Raw genomic sequence first — 19,342 nt, forward strand, 5'->3', positions numbered from 1 at the left:
TAGTAAGGGGGAAAAGAGATACTGATGGGCTAGGCTGAGGGCTTGCCAGACCACACTCCACCAGTCCACCTGATCCCCTTAACGCCCAAACCCGATCCACAGATTCTGTGCAGCAAGAACCCTGTCCAGTTAAGACTGCTGGCAGACCCCCTAGGGCCCAGTCTCTCAGCCTAGGGGTAGGAGTGGGGCATCCCCCACCCATACCACATACCGCTTCCTGCATCGTCTGAGCCGGCTGACTTCAGGGGGGCCAGGTGGATAACTGTGTCCTTTGGTTTTGGTTGTCCTGCGCAACTTGGAGAAAGACTCAAATATGGTGGGGACTGCCCCCTCCTTTAGCCTGTGATATCCGCTGTGGGGAAAAGCAACCCAGATGAGCTGGAGAGCAAGTGCTGCCTCCCCAGGCCAATCTGCCCCCAGCACCAGCGCAGTGGGAGGCTGGAAGGCACCGCGCAAACAATAGGTCTGGGGAATGCCAAGTCAGAGCTACACCAATCGCTTCCCTGCAGGACCCCTCAAAGTCGAGGTGCGTGGAAAACCTGCACAAGCAGAGCTGGGCTGACCAGCCAAAAAGAATTCTTTGATTTGTGGACTTGCTGGCAAGACTGGGGCTCTGAAAAATCCTCTCTGGAAAGGCTCATGTTTTTCCCCGTGTCACGGCACAGTGATCCTGGGGGTGGGTCTCACTGTACAGAGCTGGGAAGAGGAAACAGCCCCCTCGGACGCAGGCTGCTCAAGGGACTTCAGGACCTGCAGCTGTCCCAATCCGCCCGAGGCCCCACGTCCTACCCCAATCCTCACCTGATTCCCACCAGCTCAAAGCAGTTCTCCTCAAAGTGTTTGGAGCAGAAGTAGATGTACTCGGATGCCGGGTCCCACAGGCCCTGGCCGCTGGGGTCCAGCCGCTGGCAGTTGGCCAGCCACAAGCCTCGCCTCGGGTTGTCCTTCTTGGGAAGTCTGTGGAGCCACAAACCCGTGAGCACCAGGCTGTCCATAGCCCTGGGCTCATGCTGCCCAAGCTCCCCAGGGGGAAAACGCAGACCCAACACGCGCCGCCACGAGACCTCCCTGCGACCCCGCCAGGTAAGCACCACCGCCCCGGCACAGACGAGGCAATGGGAGTCTCGAGAAGAAAAGCAGTTTCCTCAGCGTCGTCTGGCAGGTAACAGAGTGGGGCACGTCCAAGCCGGCTAGACTTCCCGTCCTCCCCGTCCCGACTGCATTTGGTCCGGCGGGGACCGTCCCGCTCCGCCTCCCACCCAAAGCTTCAAGCCTCCTCAGGATCCGAGAAAGGCGCGAAGCCTCTACGCAGTTGCGGCCCGAAGCGAGCACGACTAGCGCATGCGCACGAGAACCCGCGCACGCGCGCTGACCTGTGGAAGGAGATGCCGCGGTTGCGCGTCTCGCGCGTGTCCCGTGTGCAGCAGCCGGCAGCGGAGCAGTGACGCGGCATCTGGGGAAGAGGCGGGAGTTAAGTCGCAAGCGGCTGTCCGGGCTTCCAGAGGAGCCTCGCGCCTCTAGCCGCCGCTCCTCCCCAAGGGGCTCTGGCCCGTCGGGGTGTCCCCCGGCCCGTTGTTGCCCCAACCCCGTCCCAGCCGGTTTCTTGACTTCTGTCAGCGGCACTCACGGTCTGGCCATTGCTGCGCCGCCGAAGTCTCGCGAGGGGTAGCGCGCGCCGGAAGTTGGTACCATAGAGACTGGAGAGCTGGAGGAGCTCCGCCGCGGGGCGGGGCGGGCCGAGGTCCTAGCGAGCTGGGTTCGGAAGCGGCGCGAGTGTGCGAGTCTCTGTTGCGCCCGCGTCGTCCTAGCTCCTTGGACTACCAGTGTTGTCGCCCACGTGGGCTTCTCTTTCGTCGGTTCAGGCCTCACTCTTCTCCGCAAACACTCCGGCACGATGAAGCGGCCCCAGTGTACGGGTCGGCCCGGGAGCGGAAAGCTGCAGTGTCCTGGGAGCCTCGAAAGCCGCGGGGGCGGCAGCTCGCTTCCGGAAGACCTCTGACTGACAAAAGAAAACGGGGCCTGGGACGCTTGCACAAAAGAACCCGACAAAAACCAGAGCCGGCACTCACTCTCGTACCGGGGAGGTGGACTTGAGGGAGGGCAGGGTATGCCCCTGAGTACACTGGGGACGTGTGCTGGGCCGGAGGTTCCATTGTAGCCAGCTTCGGCAGGGGCGTGACGGAGGGGGCGAAAGGCTGAGGATGCCGGTATGACAGGCAGCGTCGGGAACTGCTCCTGCGAAGCCGGTGGACACATGACCCGGCGGGCTGCTTGAGTCCTCATCTCCTCCCGTAAGACTCAGTGAAAATAGCCGCTCCATTCAAGGGCTTCAGAAGGTTTAAATGCAAAATAGGCCGGGCGCGGTGGCTCAACGCCTGTAATCTCAGCACTTTGGGAGGCCAAGGCGGGCGGATCACAAGATCAGGAAATGGAGACCATCCTGCCAACATGGTGAAACCTCGAATCTACTGAAAATACAAAAAAAAAAAAAAAAAAAAAAAAAAAAAAGCTGGGTGTGGTGGTGCGCGCCTGTAGTCCCAGCTAGTCCGGAGGCTGAGGCAGGAGAATCGCTTGAACCCGGGAGGCAGAGGCTGCAGCGAGCGGAGATCATGCCACTGCACTCCAGCCTGGGCGACAGAGTGAGACTCCGGCTCAAAAAAAAAAAAAAAAAGTAAAGCATTTTGTCCTAATTCCTTCAGTTAGTGTTTTGAAGCCAGCATCAGGAAAGTAATGCAATTACTAAACATACTGGCATGCTTAATTTCTTCAAGAAAACAAATTGGCCGGGCGCGGTGGCTCACGCCTGTAATCCCAGCACTTTGGGAGGCCGAGGCGGGTGGATCACGAGGTCAGGAGATCCAGACCATCCTGGCTAACACGGTGAAACCCCGTCTTACTAAAAATACAAAAATTAGCAGGGCGTGGTGGCGGGCACCACTCCGTTGAGACTTCGTTTCAAAAAAAATGAAACAAATCGATGTTTTTTCCCGTAGAAATGCACTTGGAAGAGAAAGGTTATCTGGAGGAGGAATCTCTCAAAGTACAACATAGGAGAAAGACAATATCGCAATACAGAAATTTTATTTATTTATTTATTGAGACGGAGTCTCGCTCTGTCACCCAGGCTGGAGTGCAGTGGGGCGATCTCAGCTCACTGCAAGCTCTGCCTCCTGGGTTCACGCCATTCTCCTGCCTCGGCCTCCCGAGTACCTGGGACCACAGGCGCCCGCCACCACGCCCGGCTAATTTGCAATACAGAAAATTTATTTATTTATTTATTTATTTTTTTGAGACGGAGTCTCGCTCTGTCGCCCAGGCTGGAGTGCAGTGGCGCGATCTCGGCTCACTGCAAGCTCCGCCTCCCGGGTTCACGCCATTCTCCTGCCTCAGCCTCCCGAGTAGCTGGGACTACAGGCGCCCACAACCGCGCCCGGCTAATTTTTTGTATTTTTAGTAGAGACGGGGTTTCACCGTGGTCTCGATCTCCTGACCTTGTGATCCGCCCGCCTCAGCCTCCCAAAGTGCTGGGATTACAGGCGTGAGCCACCGCGCCCGGCAGTACAGAAATTTTAATAGATAATTAGCTCTTCTAACGTTATGGTGGGGAATACAGAGGGATGGTTGCCTGCCGCACCCTCCCCTCACTATTCTTCGCCTTCTTCAGCCTCAGCTTCCATGGAATCCATGCCCACCTCTTCATAATCCTTTTCCAGAACTGCCAGATCCTTGCGGGCCTCGGAGAATTCCCCCTCTGCCATGCCTTCCCCCACCTATCAGTGCACTAAGGCGCACTTGGCAGAACTTACGATCCAGGCAGGCCCAGGCCTTCGTGATGGCCATGGTGTTGCTCAGCATGCACACCGCCCACTGCACCTTGGCCAGGTCTCCCACAGGGACTACTGTGGGGGGCTAGTAGTTAATGCCCACCTGTCAGAGATGGGCAGCATAGAATGAAGTTTATATTGGCCTCAGAAATGGTAGCTCATTAAAAATTAGAGCTGTGGACCAGTTCCAACACTGTGTTTTAAGAATTTTTGGCATTATCTGTTATCTATTGACAATATCCTTTGATGACTTCCTTTTTCTTTTTTTTTTTTTTTTTTTTTTTTTTTTTTTTTTTTTTTTTTTTGAGACGGAGTCTCGCTCTGTCGCCCAGGCTGGAGTGCAGTGGCGCGATCTCGGCTCACTGCAAGCTCCGCCTCCCGGGTTCACGCCATTCTCCTGCCTCAGCCTCCCGAGTAGCTGGGACTACAGGCGCCCACAACCGCGCCCGGCTAATTTTTTGTATTTTTAGTAGAGACGGGGTTTCACCGTGGTCTCGATCTCCTGACCTTGTGATCCGCCCGCCTCGGCCTCCCAAAGTGCTGGGATTACAGGCGTGAGCCACCGCGCCCGGCTCTTTTTTTCTTCTTCCTCCTTTTTTTTTTTTTATTGCTGCTGTTGTTAAGACAGGGTCTAGCACTATTGCCCAGGCTGGAGTGCAGTGGTGCAGTCGCGGCTCACTGCAACCTCTGTCTCCCAGGTTCAAGCGATTCTCCTACCTCAGCGTCCTGAGTAGCTGGGATTACAGGCATGTAGGATGGAGCCCGGAAGACAGAGATTTCAGTGAGCCGAGATTTTGCCACTGCACTCCAGCCTGGGCTACAGAGTGAGACTCTGTCTCGGCAAATATATATATGTGTGTGTGTGTGTGTGTATATCCCATATTACCCATACAGTAAAACACCTGAACAAGAATGAGAATCCTGTCTTGGGATATAAATACATCCAAGGTATGTTGTATACTTTGTAAAAAAAAAAAAAAGTGAGTTGAAATCTGTATTTGTGTGCAAAAAAATCTATGTAATAACATACACAGGCTAGAGCCTTGGGCAGCTAGGGTAGCATCATGCCGGAGGAGGACAAACGCCTACCGAGGCGGTGACCCTACCCTGCCCTAACAAGCACTTAGCAGTTAGCAGCAGCTAGATACAGACAGACTCCACAGGAGTTGGAAGCGGCAGAGAGAAGGGTTTGTACCCTGATCAGAGAGTGTTCTCCCACAACTCTAAGGCCAAGCCAATCAGCCCTTCCAAGTGGGAGTGCTGCCAGCTTTCTGTTTACTGTGACCACCTGTGTGCAGTGATTGGGCCTGTCACCTGTGTCTGCTGGCCACTGCCAACATCACCTGTATAACGAGAGATTACTATGCCTTGAATATGTACAGAACGTTTTTCAGAGGACAGAAGCAGCTCTGGGGAAGAAGAGGACTTCAGCTTTTCAGTCTTCTGCATTCTTTTAGTATTTTGCCACATATCAGGGTTTTTTTTGTTTGTTTGTTTTTTGTTGTTTTTGAGACAGGGTCTCACTCTGTCACCCAGGCTTGGGTGCAGTGGTGTGATCTCAGCTCACTGCAACCTCTGCCTCCCGGGTTCAAGCGATTTTTCCGCCTCAAGTGATCCGCCTGCATCAGCTTTCCAAAGTGCTGTGATTACACGTGTGAGTCACCGCGCCCAGCCCATATCAAGTTTTTTGGGGTTTTTTTGTGTTTTGTTTTTTGCTTTTTTTTGAGGTGGAATCTTGCTCTGTCATTCAGGCTGGAGTGCAGTGGCACAATCTCAGCTCACTGCAACTTCCACCTCCTGGGTTCAAGTGATTCTCCTGCCTCAGCCTCCAGAGTAGCTGGAATTACAGGCAACCACCACCACACCTGGCTAATTTTTGTATTTTTAGTAGACACAGGGTTTCACCATGTTGGCCAGGCTGGTCTCGAACTCCTGACCTCAGGTGATCCGCCCACCTTGGCCTCCCAAAATGCTGAGATTATAGGCATGAGCCACCGACCGCACCCAGCTTTTTTTTTTTTTTTTTTTTTTTTTTTTTTTTTTTTTTTTGAGATAGGGTCTTGTTATGTTGCCCAGATTAGAGTGAAGTACAGTGGTGCCATCTTGGCTCACTGCAGCCTCAACCTCCCAGGCTTGAGCAGTCCTCCTGTCTCAGCTTCCTGAGTAGCTAGCACTACAGGAAATGTGCCACCATGCCCAGCTAATTTTTTATTTTTTGTAGAGACAGGGTTTTGCCGTGTTGCCCAGGCTGCTCTCAAAGTCCTGGGCTCAAGCCATCTACCCCATGGATTACAGGTGTGAGACATGGTGCCTGGCCAACATAAGTACTTTTATAACAAAAAACCCAAATGTTTGGTTTTTTTTTTCTAAGGGTCTTGTTCTGTCACCCAGGCTGGAGTACAGTGGCACAATCATAGCTCACTGCAACATTTGCCTCCCAGGCTCAGGTGATCCTCCCACCTCAGCCTCCCAAGTAGGTAGAACTATAGGTGTGTGCCATCACACCCGGCTAATTTTTTGTATTTTGTGTAGAGATGGGGTTTCATCATGTTCCCCCGGCTGATCCTGAACTCCTGGACTCAAGCTTTTTTTTTTTTTTTTTGGTGAGAAAGGGCCTCACTTGGTCACCCAGGCTGGAGTGCAGTGGTGTGATCTTGGCTCACTGCAACCTCTGCCTCCTAGGCTCAAGTGATCGTCCTACCTCAGACTTCCAAGTAGCTACAGGTGCGTGGCATCATGCCTGGCTAATTGTATTTTTGGTAGAGATGAGGTTTCACCATGTTGCCTAGGCTGGTCTTGAACTCCTGAGCTCAGGTGAGCCACTGACCTCAGCCTCCCAAAGTGTTGGGATTACAGGCAATGAGCCACTCTGCCCAGTCCCCAAATGTTTTTAAGCATGGAAAAGACTCTTGGAAAATAGCGTATCCGAGGCTGGGTGCAGCGACTGACGCCTGTAATTCCAGCACTTTGGGAGGCCAAGGCAGGTGGATCACTTGAGTTCAGGAGCTCGAGACCAGCTTGGCCAACATGGTGAAACCCTGTCTCTACTAAAAATACAAAAATTAGCCAGGCATGGTGGTGCGCGCCTGTAATTCCAGCTACTCGAGAGGCCGAGACAGGAGAAGTGCTTGAACCTGGGAGGCGTAGGTTGCAGTGTGTTCTGTTGTACTCCAGCCTGGATGACAGAGTGAGACTCCATCTCAAAAAAAAAAAAAGCAGCAAATGGTTGTTAAAGAACATATGGTTGGCCGGGTGCGGTGGCTCACACCTGTAATCCCAGCACTTTGGGAGGCCAAGGTGGGTGGATCACCTGAGGTCAGAAGTTCAAGACCAGCCTGCCCAACATGGCGAAACCCCATCTCTACTAAAAATACAAAAAATTGCCGGGCGCGGTGGCTCACGCCTGTAATCCCAGCACTTTGGGAGGCCGAGGCGGGCGGATCACAAGGTCAGGAGATCGAGACCACGGTGAAACCCCGTCTCTACTAAAAATACAAAAAATTAGCCGGGCGTGGTTGTGGGCGCCTGTAGTCCCAGCTACTCGGGAGGCTGAGGCAGGAGAATGGCGTGAACCCGGGAGGCGGAGCTTGCAGTGAGCCGAGATCGCGCCACTGCACTCCAGCCTGGGCGACAGAGTGAGACTCCGTCTCAAAAAAAAAAAAAAAATACAAAAAATTTGGCCGGGCGCGGTGGCTCAAGCCTGTAATCCCAGCACTTTGGGAGGCCGAGACGGGCGGATCACGAGGTCAGGAGTTCGAGACCATCCTGGCTAACACGGTGAAACCCCGTCTCTACTAAAAAACACAAAAAACTAGCAGGGCGAGGTAGCGGGCGCCTGTAGTCCCGCCTACTCGGGAGGCTGAGGCAGGAGAATGGCGTAAAAATCCGGGAGGCGGAGCTTGCAGTGAGCTGAGATCCGGCCACTGCACTCCACCCTGGGCGACACAGCAAGACTCCGTCTCAAAAAAAAAAAAAAAAAAAAAAATTGGCTGGGCGTGGTGGCTCATGTCTGTAATCCCAGTACTTTGGGAGGTTGAGGTGGGCGGATCACAAGGTCAGGAGATCAAGACCATCCTGGCTAACATGGTGAAACCCTGGCTGTACTAAAAAATCCAAAAAATAAAAATAAAAAAAACTAGCCAGGCGAGGTGGCGGGCGCCTGTAGTCCCAGCTACTAGGGAGGCTGAGGCAGGAGAATGGCATGAACCCAGGAGGCAGAGCTTGCAGTGAGCCAAGTTCGCGCCACTGCACTCCAGCCTGGGCGACAGAGCGAGACTCCGTCTCAGAAAAAAAAAAAAAATTAGCCGGATGTGGTGGTGGGCGCCTGTAATCCCAGCTACTCAGGAGGCTGAGGCAGCAGAATTGCTTGAACTGCAGAGGCAGAGGTTGCAGTGAGCCGAGATCACATCACTGCACTCCAGCCTGGGTGACAAGAGTGAAACTCCATCTCAAAACAAACAAACAAACAAAAAAGAATGTATGACTGACAAAAAGGAACTTAGAGCAAAGAGAATTCAACAAGGTCCATCTGGAGCTGGACTATCTTCTGGGAGGACAGGAGAGGCTGTGACTTTATCTCCCCACAGACTACTGTCTCACAAGACTTAGCTACAACAGGAAACCTTTGCAGAGTGCAGCATCTCCCACGGTGCCTGCCAGCTAAGGATGTCTTCACCTTCCAAATGTAACACCAATTGAAAGAAAAATTCCTCTACTCAAGTCGAGAGGCTTAGTAATTAGACACAGAATGGAAGGTTTCACATCCTACTTGTAACATCTAACATCCAAGGTCTGTAATCCTCCTATGTAACATGTAATGAACATCCCAGGCTGGTGTAACTGTTGTAGATTTTACCCTTCTTTTTCCTTTTTTTTTTTTTTTTTTTTTTTTTTGAGACAGTCACACTTTGTTGCCCAGGCTGGAGTGCAGTGGTGTGATCTTGGCTCATTGCAACCTCTGCCTCCCTGTCTCAAGCGATCCTCCCACCTCCGCCTCCCCATTAGCTGTGACTGCAGGCATGCACAACCATACCCGGATAATTTTTATATCTTTTGTAGAGACAGGGTCTCACTATGTTGCCCAGGATGGTCTTGAACTCCTGGGTTCAAGCGATCTTCCCACCTTGGCTTCTCAAAATGCTGGGATTACAGGCATGTGTCACTAAGCCTGGCCGATTTTACCCTGTTCTATGAATCACTTTAAATCTGTCAACTTAAAGACAATTTACATCAACGTGAGATGAAAAATAGAGATGATCTGTGTCAAGGTGTTGTAAAGTGGCTGACAGAGGGCCAGACAGATTCAAGAAGTTGTGTGTGTTCAGAGGCAAGCTATGGCCATTCCACATGGGAAAAGGAAGACACATACCTGTGACTTTCTCATATCATTTCAATCTAGAATGATCCTGCAACTTGCAACTCCTCCAACACTTTCAGAACTCATTGACACTTACAAATGTGGGATCTATAGCTTTGCCTAATGTGGAAACCACTGTAGACAAGGGCTCTTAACTAACCATAGGGCACAAAGTTGACCAACACAGGTGTGGTGAGGCATTTAGCCTAGTCATCACAACAGATTTTTGAGCCTGACATTCTGTTATTTGGCTTCCAAATACATGGTACTTTTCTCTTGGTAGACAATGGACTGTAAGCACAGCTAAAGGAGCACCAAATCATCAGTCTGATTGTGTGTGAGGCAGAGGTCTCTGCTTGGTTTGGAGAAAGGGCAAAGACCTGCCTTTGGTCTTCACAGTAAACACTGCACAATGTATTTAAAAATCTTCACAGAAACATAGTGTTGCCCAAACTTCAGTGACAACAGGTGACCAACATGATGTAAAGTGTAAAAACCACTGTTTAAAACACAAAAAATGATACCATAGAACCTGATAAATTACTAAAGTAAACAGTGGAGTAATGTGGAGGACAGACCAGGACCTGCAGTCAGATCATCTCTGATTTCTCTCTGCATCACTTGCTGCCTGTGAGGCTTCAGACACCTAAAGCTATCTCAGCCTTTGTTTTCTTTCTTTTTTTTTTTTTTTTTTTTGAGATGGAATCTCGCTCTGTCGCCCAGGCTGGAGTGCAGTGGCGTGATCTCGGCTCACTGCAGGCTCCACCTCCCAGGTTCACGCCATTCTCCTGCCTCAGCCTCCTGAGTAGCTGGGACCACAGGTGCCCGTCACCATGCCCCACTAATTTTTTGTATTTTTAGTAGAGACGGGGTTTCACCGTGTTAGCCAGGATAGTCTCAATCTCCTGACCTCGTGAGCCACAGGCCTCGGCCTCCCAAAGTGCTGGGATTATAGGCGTGAGCCACCATGCCCGGCCTCAGCCTCTGTTTTCTAAAGTGTAAGATGCTGGTGATATTGCCCCATGAACTTTAAAGGGTGGCGGTAATATATAAGGGAACATAAAGTATTTGGTAAAGTATAAGGCGGTAGGAAATAAATTACTAAAATTATTCTCCTTGCAACCTAGCTGACATGAAAAGTGGTTGTCTCCACAAAGGATGTGGGCCTTCATGGGCAGCATTATTCTGCAGGTCTGCTGCTTCCTGACAGCACAAGGACTCCACCTCACCCAGTCCTACCTTACATCCAGTCGGACACCAACCCACAAACTGGTTGGTGCGCTTGCTCTCAATGGTGGTGACAGCCGCACTGACATCTTTGGAGACCACATCTCCGCTGTACAACATGCAGCAGGCCATGTACTTGCCGTGGCAAGGGTCACAGCGACCATCTGATTGGCTGGCTCGAAGCAGGCATTGGCAATTTTGGCCATGGACAGCTGCTCGTGGTAGGCCTTCTTGGCTGAGATGACCAGGGCGTAGGTGGCCAGGGGTAGGTGGATATGGGGGTACGGCACCAGGTTGGTTCGGAATTCTGTCAGATCCACATTCAGGGCCCCATCAAATCACAGGGAGGCCATGATGGAGGACATGATCTGCCTAATCAGATGACTGAGGTTGGTGTATGTGGGACACTCGATGTCCAGGTTGCACTGACATGTCATAGGTGGCTTTGCCGTCGACCATGAAGGCACAGTCAGAATGTTCCAGGGTCATGTAGGTGGTCAGGATGGAGTTGTAGGGCTCCACCACGGCCGTGGAGACCTGGGGGGATGGGGAAACGGCAAATTCTAGCTTGGACTCTTCCCGTGGTCCACCGAGAGCCACTCCATGAGCAGAGACACGAACCCAGAGCCAGTGCCGCCCCCAAAGCTGTGGAAGATGAAGAAGCCCCGCAGTCCCGTGCACAGATCCGCCTGAGAGAAACCAGACAACGTGAGCCAATGCCCATGGGAGCCACACCACCAACCTCCACCAAGCCAGGGCCACTTCTCTTTGCCTCTGAGCATTGATATGGATTCAGACCATCCATAACGAATGCACATAACACTTTGAAGCAAAGAAAAGCAAACAATACAGATCTATGCCCAAATCACTACGCATACTTCGTAGTAAGACGTTGCAGACTCAGTCGCACTCGAGATGCTGCTCTAAGTGTTGTGAAAATGACCTTCCCTTCACCATCCAAGGCCTGTTCTCCCATGCAGGACAACGTCCACACGAAGCCTTCTCTTCTTACCAGTTTGTGGATCTGGTCCAGGACCAGGTCTCCTTGCCGATGGTGTAATGGCCTCTGGAGTAATTACTGGCTGCATCTTCCTTCTCGGTGATCAGCTGCTCCGGGTGGAAGAGCTGCCTGTAGGTCCCTGTGTACACTTCATCTACAAAGAGAACACATGTGCTGTGAGGCTGTAAGGCCTACTATACACCAAGGTGGACACGTTCCAGGACTGTTCACTTCTACAAAGTACATGCTGTTCAAAGTACATGAGCTACATGTTGTAAGTCAACAGTGGCAGTGTCTGGTAGAAAATGTCTGTGTGTGGGGCCGGGCGCGGTGGCTCACGCCTATAATCCCAGCACCATGGGAGGCCGAGGCGGGAGGATCACAAAGTCAGAAGATCGAGAGGCTAACATAGGGAAACCCTGTCTCTACTAAAATACAAAAAATTAGCTGGGCGTGGTGGTGTGCGCCTGTAATCCCAGCTACTCAGGAGGTTGAGGCAGGGGAATCACTTGAGCCTGGGAGGCAGAGATTGCAGTGAGATGGCACCACTGCACTGCAGCCTGGCAACAGAGCGAGACTCTGTCAAAAGAAAAGAAAAGAAAATGTCTCTGTGTGATAACCAAACTGCAAATGCAATTTAAGGTTCTAGGAAGTTAAAGTCAGCTCTGGTATAAATGTCAGCAGGAACAGTTTCCAGTGAAGGGAAATAAGCTCTTGCACCCCCCGCCCCGCCTAGGTAATTCTATAGGTACATACATCTTTCCTACCTGAAGCTACATTAAAAGTTAGAAGTTAGAAATCTGACTGGCCGCAGTGGTTCACACCTGTAATGCTAGCACTTTGGGAGGCCGAGGCAGATGGATCACTTGAGGTCAGGAGTTTGAGACCAGCCTGGCCAACACAGCGAAACAAAATTAGCCGGCATGGTGGTGCACACCTATAGTCCTGGCTACTTAGGAGGCTGAGGCAAAAGAATGGCTTGAACCCAAAATGCACTCCAGCCTGGGTGACAGAGCGAGAGACTGTCTCAAAAAAAAAAAAAGTTTATTATTGCCATATTTGAGAACTGAAACCCTGGAGCATAGATTAAAGTTGCCTTAAATACACAGTCTAATTAACAGCAGTTACAATATGCTGTGTTGTTATTATTTTTTGAGACAGTGTCTCACTCTGTTGCCCAGGCTGGAGTGCAGTGATGAGATTACAGCTCACTGCAGCCTCAAACCTCCTCAGGCTTAGGCAATCCTTCCACCTCAGCCTTCCAAATAGCTGAGACTACAGGCAAATGCCACCATGCCTAGCTAATTTTTTGTATTTTTTTTTTGTAGACACAGGGTTTCGCCATGTTGCCCAGGCTGGTCTTGTACTCCTGCACTCAGGCAATATGCTTGCTTCAGCCTCCCAAAGTGCTGGGATTACAGGCATGAACCACCACACTAGGCCAGAGATGCTGTTTTTAAATGAAAAGAAGAGGCAGTTCCTAAGTGGTTTACCAAAAATTGCTCTTTTTAAAAAGATTAAGATGGGTCTCACTGAGGCTGGTCTTCAACTCCTGGCCTCAAGCAACCCTATCACTTCAGCTTCCCTTGCCACAAGAATCTGTATTAAAATAGCATAAGCTATTGATTGTCCATATATTATTCTTTGCATCACAAATTCCAGGAACACGAAGATAATACATTAAGCCAGTCAGGAACAAAATGCCTTTAAACAGCTGGCCCCTGGGCATTGGTACGAAGTGTGTTACTGAAGTCCCATATTCATTTTAATCTTTTTCTTCTTCTTCTTATTTTGAAACAGGGTCTGGCTCTGTCCCCCAAGCTGGAATGCATTGGCATTGTCATAGCTCACTACAGGCTGAACCTCCTGGGCTCAGGACCACAGGTGTGTGCCACCATGCCCAGCTATTTTTTTTTTTTTTTTAAGTTTTTGAAGAGACGAGGGTCTCCTGATGTTGCCCAGTCTGGTCTTGAACCTCTGGACTAAAGTGATCCTCCCACCTTGGCCTCCTGAGTCTGGAATTACAGGCGTGAGCCACTGTGCCCTGCCTGAAGTCTCATATTCACGACTCTGGGCCTGATAAATTCTGTATACCCCACATAGCTCAAAGTGCTCCGAGCTATTTTTCCTTTTTTCACTTTCTTAGTGAAGAGTGAGTTTCTGGCCACCAGAAAGGGAGAGGCACATCCCTGCTCAGGGAAGAGCCAAGCTGGGACTCAATACTCATTTTGGAGGAATTTGGAACTGATTCTTCCTTTTTTTTTTTTAATAGGATCTCACTGTGTTGCTCAGGCTGGGCTCAAACTCCCAGACTCAAATGATCCTCCTGCCTCAGCATCCTTTGCAGGCTGGGTGTACAAATCATACACCACCATGCCCAATTTTTTTTTTTTTTTTTGAGACAGAGTCTCATTCTGTCACCCAGGCTGGAGTGCAATGGTGCGATCTCAGCTCACCGCAACCTCTGCCTCCCGGGTTCAAGTGATTCCCCTGCCTCACCCTCCCTAGTACCTGCGATTACAGGCATCCGCCACCACGCCCAGCTAATTTTTGTATTTTTAGTAGAGACAGGGTTTCACCAGGTTGGGAAGGCTGGTCTCCAACTCCCGACCCCAAGTGATCCACCCGCCTTGGCCTCCCAAAGTGTTGGAATTACAGGCGTGAGCCACCGCGCCCGGCCTTGACCTCTTTTCAATTTGCGAAAGCACCAGCACCAGCATGTCTGCGGGCTGTCCTCCAATTAAAAGCCCCTTCTGCACATGGCTAACAGCTCCTCATCCTCCTAATCCTTTTTTTTTTTTTTTTTTTTTTTTTTAGACAGGGTCTCATTGTGTCACCCAGGTTGGAGTGCAGTGGTGCAATCATAGCTCACTGCAGTCTTGACCTCCTGGAGTCAAGTAATCCACCTGCCTCAGCCTCCTGAGTAGCTAGGACTACAGGCATGTGCCACCATGCCCAGCTATTTTTTTGTTGTTGTTGTTTTTATTTTTAGTAGAGACAAGGTCTTCTTGCTACGTTGCCCAGGCTGGTCTCAAACTCCATGGCTCAAGTGATCCTCCCGCCTTGGTCTTCCTAAGTGCTGAGATTACAGGCGTGAGCCTCCTCATCCTTCTAATCTGGGTTCATAGCATCAGGAAGCCTTGCCTGCCTGGCTGAGCTTACTGGACGGCCTTGAGCCCCATGTCCTTCCACGGCTCTGGCCATTAAACCTCTCTCTGCCTAGTGGGTCTTTCCTACCAGTCTGAGAGTCCCTTGGAGATCTGAAGTTGACCTCTCTCCATGATCCCAGCACCTAACATAGGTCTAGGAAGGCTGGTTTGAAGAAATACACAGAATAAAAATGGATGGATTAACCAGAGCGCTCAGCGAGCCTGCTGGACTGGCACCCGTGGCTACAGACACTTTTGTTTAGCACCATGGAGAGCTCCCTGCCCAGAAGCAAGGACTCAGGGCATTGCCCCCTTTCTACCTGAGAACTAGACTCAGCGCCCAGCACCGGATTTGATAATACAGGTACTCAAATACATATGCTTTTCTCTTTACTCAGACACTTCTAGGGCTGGCAGGGTCAGACAGTAATCCCCCACTTTGTAGGGAGGCCCTGTTTTTGCTGAACAGCTCAAGGGTAGGAAGATTCTTTCTTCTACACACTCCTACAACTGCCAATGCTTGTTCTGTGTGACCCTTGTAGCGGTCCTATGTTGTAGGTGCTACCATTGCTACAGATCAAGTGGTGGAGGCAGAGACCCAAGCTCCTTCACCTCTCAAGGGAGTCGGGCCCTCCCACAGATCTCCTTCTGGAGAAAAAAAAAGGCCTTGCTGGGCCTGTCCATTTCCAGTCCCCACCCACCTCCCTCATGTACATGTGTCTATTTGTGAAGCCTTCATACCACCTTAGCTTCCAGGCCCTCCATCCTGGCTGCCTCTCTGGCACTTGCCCTTTTACTGTGCAGGTCCAAAGAGATCCCTATATTCAGTTTGTCAAAGTCTGAAATAAGCCTGTCTTTTAATTTCACTGACTCCCAGTAGTAATTTTTTTAGAAGGCAACTTGGTTCTCTGGCAGTTACACGTCAGGGCTAATTCTCAAAGGCCAAGTCTGGTGCCATCCCACTCCCTCTAAGCTGCTTGAGCCAGATCAGAGATTCTGAAACACTGCAGAAAAGAGAGTTCTCCTGGGGCATCCATTAAAATGCAGATTCACGGGCATTCCCCTAAGAGTTTGGTTCAGCAGGTCCAGGGTCAGCATCTGCATGCCTAACCCAGGGTCCCAGGTGATCCTTACTATTATTAGACCATTTGAGGAGAGGCAGGTGGAAGTGCATATTCCTGGCAAAACAAACACTCAGGAGCATGAGAGTGATGAGATCAAGGAATCTCAACCATGTCTTCTATCTCACCTGGAACAAAATCTTCACCCTTTTTTGCCACAGTCAACAGTCCTGCAGCCCCCTCTGCCTCTCCACCCCACAGCCTGGCCACGCTTCCCTGGCTCCCTAGCCTAGTCACACTGCTGTCTGCCAGTCTGGGGAACAGGCCCGCATGCTCACGGTTCCTCTGCTTGAAATGCTCTCCCTCTGATCTTGCCAAGGCTGACTCCTTCCCACTCTGCACATTTCAGCTTAAATGTCACCTCACAGAGGCCTCCCCAGCCACCTCTTTAAAGCAGGGGGTCCCCATTCTTCTTCAGAAGCAGAAACTATTTGTTTCTTCTGAGAATGATGTTGTCAACATTGTTCCTTGAGGCCAGGAACTTGGTTTTATTCAAGGTGGATCCCTGGTGGCTAAGTCAGTGCGCAGCACATACAGCAGTGGGCAATGAGATATTTGTGGAAGGAATGAAGAGTTCTGTGTGGCTGGAGTGGAAGAGGAGTGGGGCAAGGTGGGGTGTGGGGAGCAGGAGCCAGAGCACATGCTCCCTGGCGATGTGCAGTGCGGTCCTGCCAACCTCCACCCACCCTTGCCCTAGGAAGCTGAGTTTTTATGGCCCATGGTGCCCTGGGCAGGCGTTACCTGCTTGCTCATTCAGCTGGTTATAGCTCAGGTCCAGGGACTTCAGGTCTGTGTGGGCCAGCAGGATTTCAGCAAGGTACTGGGCCGCCTGCTCCTCCAGGCCATTCCCTGACAGCTGTATCTTCCATATGGCCTGATTCACGGTGCGGGTGGCACAGAGGGCCTGGGCTCCTGCCACTCCCAGCTGGTTCTCCGACAGGTCCACATCTGGCGGACAGATCCACTCCTCAGTCAGTGGGATGCAAAGCCAGGCACCCCCCCACCATGTCCCTCTTCTGCCATCCGCCAAACCTCCAGGTCTGAGGCAGAGGAAGGGGCCTTATAGGTGAACTGTCCCGGGGTTGGATGGTAGCTCTGGCTCCCAATGGCTGGGTCCCCTCTGCCCCTGACCTCCCTCTCCCTGTGTGCCCACGAGCTTCTGTGTCAAGTGGTTAAAACCGCCTATCTCTTGGTACTGTAGAGACTGCTGTGGTGGGGGGCAGCTACCCCGTCAATGATTGTGTCTGGCAGTGATATCACCACCCACTTCAGAAGCCCTCATGGCCCCATTGCCAGGATTGGCAATAATAGCCCAGGTGGCCATGCATAGAGCGCTTACATGGGTCACACACTCTGCTGACCACTTCAGGAGCGCGTTTCACTTCATGCTCACCACAGCCCCAAGCCCATAAGATATTGTGGGGGCCATTTCACAGATTGGAAACTGAGCTGCTTTCATAAGTCACCCTGTTTTCTCAGTGGCAGAGCCAGCATTTGGATTCAGCTCCAATGAACTTACACCTTGCCCACCCCTTTCTTGAACTTCCCAGTCCGCAACTCTCTGTGTTGCAGGACTTTCCACCCTGCATTCAGGCACTGGGAGTCTCTTATGTGCAGGGCAGGGCAGGAGAATGGGTTCCAGCCAGCAAGGAAGGAGAGTGGTGGGGTGGGGTGGGTGAGGAGGGGACTTGTATCCAGCATTGACTGCACAGCGGAGGGTCTAACTCCACCCCACATGCCCCCTCCTGTGATGAGGCCCCTCTTCTATCCACCAGCAACACCAGCAGGCCCCAGGTGACATGGCCCAGCTTTCGGGGGTGGAGGCACATCCCTGAGGAAAGGGAGGACTGACGCCTACCCACCTGACCCAGGCCCAGCACCTACCACGGATGCTGCTGCTTTTGCTCAGGGCACCTGCCAGGGCCTCTGTACCTGCCCCATAGAGCCCATTGTCCCAAAGGTTCAGCTACTTGACATATGGATTGGAGCTCAATGAGGAAGCCAGAGCTCGGCACCCTGGGACAGACAGAGCAAACACACTGGCCACTATCCTGGCTCATGCTCCAGGGCTCAGCCCACTCCACGTCCCTGACCTGGAAAGTACCCCACTTCCCACCTGCTTAAGAGACACCTGCTTCTGCTTTTAGGCCCCGCCCAGGTCTCCCCCCACTCCCACCTCTCCCAGAGCCCCCAGCGGGTTAGAAGCTTGCAGGCTCCCCAACCCTTAATGCCATCTGTCATAGCCTCAATCCCATCTGTCTCCCAGATGTGGAGGGTAGGGCGTGACTGGCACAGGCAGAAGCTGGCAAGTGTAGGGGACAGACTCAGGGGCACTCCCATGGCTGTTGTCTCCCAGGGCCTCTCCCTGTAAGCCTGGAACCAGTGTCCTTCCACTGGTACCTGGGGCCCCAGGCCACCATGCGGCAGGTTCAGCTCTGGGCCGCTCCCTTGGCACAGAAAGCAGAAGATGGGCACAACGCTATGGATCCAGCAGGACCTCAGGTAGAGGGTGTCCCCGACCAGTTCTTCAAGCCCATGGGTGCCTGGTAGGAGACAGCAGGATGAATGTGAACCCCTGCATGGCTATAGCCACCTGCCTCCTCCCCTGCCCTGCATCACTACCTGGCCTATTGTTTGCCTCTAGAAGCACTGCTCCCTACACTCCTTGGGACCACTGCCCCCATATGACAGATGGGAACATCGAGGCTAAGGCAACGCAAATCTTTTCCTTAAAGTCATACAGCTGTCAAAAGCAAGCTGGACAACCTGGGCAACATAGTGAGATAAAAAATTATTTAAATTAGCCAGATGTGGTGGCTCCCTGTAGTCTCAGCGACTCAGGAGGCTGAGGCAGGAGGCTCACTGGAGTGCAGAGTTCAAAGCTGCAGTGAGCTATGGATCCTGCCACTGCACCGAAATCTGGGTGACAGAGCAAGACACTGGCTCTAATAAATGAATTCATAAATAAAGTACCACAGCTAGTGGTAGCCAGTCCTGCCAGAGTCAGGCCTCTGCCTGTCTGATGCCAAATTGCACGCTGTGTCTTTTAACCCGATTGCAGACCACAAGTGTTTTGTGAATATCTTCCCGGGGAAAAAACAGAAGTAGTTCTAAATTCTATACATCCATTAGCTTAGTTTTACCTATGGATTGGGAAAACCCAGCTCTGATTGCATTTCAGGCCGGGACAGCCCTTGGTGCACTGTCTGGCGGGATTTTGCATTTTAACCTCCTTCTGGAAGCGCCTTCTCATGCTAAAGTTACTGATGCCGCCAGGAGCGCCGAGGGGAGGGCGAGGGGCTGCAGACGCCCCGCAGAGGGCTACGCGCCCTGCTGAACAGGGGTCTCCTGCCTCCTCGGCCCCAACCCACCTCCCACAACCCCTGTGGGAGAAGCCTCCAAGGGGAGGAGACGGGCCTGGCCCCTGCCCTGAGCACCTTGTGTCTCCAGGTCGGCGTTCGAATCGGCCTCCGGACCCTGCTTGGCCTGGGGGACCCCTGCAAGACGTCCACAGGCCGCCGTCGCCTCTTCCTCCTGCTCTTCATCCTCCCCAGACCTCTCGCAGGAACCATTCATGGTTAAGCCCCTTTCGCAGGTTAAGCCCCTTTCGCAGCCTCAGACCCTCAGGCGAAGACCGCTTGGCGCCTCACCTAGAGCGCGGCCCG

General features: G+C 51.9%; 1 protein-coding gene and 1 pseudogene across 2 annotated transcripts in view; both read right to left on the reverse strand.

Annotated features, from left to right (window-relative positions):
* Positions 1–19,342, reverse strand: part of THAP7 (THAP domain containing 7) — a 210,755-nt gene that overhangs the window by 653 nt on the left and 190,760 nt on the right. The window contains exons 1-5 of one of the 2 annotated variants that reach the window (XM_050746283.1): positions 12,127–12,131; positions 1,628–1,660; positions 1,374–1,453; positions 802–957; positions 212–352 (exon numbers count right to left, since the gene is read on the reverse strand). In XM_050746283.1, coding sequence (XP_050602240.1) covers positions 212–352; positions 802–957; positions 1,374–1,453 — 377 coding nt within the window. In that variant the 5' untranslated portion in view covers positions 1,628–1,660; positions 12,127–12,131. Of the gene's footprint in view, positions 1–211; positions 353–801; positions 958–1,373; positions 1,454–1,627; positions 1,661–12,126; positions 12,132–19,342 lie in introns of those variants that run through there. The other variant, XM_050746282.1, reaches the window with a different exon arrangement.
* LOC126929784 (tubulin alpha-8 chain-like) lies at positions 3,562–19,338 on the reverse strand (annotated as a pseudogene).

Source organism: Macaca thibetana, chromosome 10 (assembly GCF_024542745.1).
Source record: "Macaca thibetana thibetana isolate TM-01 chromosome 10, ASM2454274v1, whole genome shotgun sequence".
NCBI lineage: Eukaryota > Metazoa > Chordata > Mammalia > Primates > Cercopithecidae > Macaca > Macaca thibetana.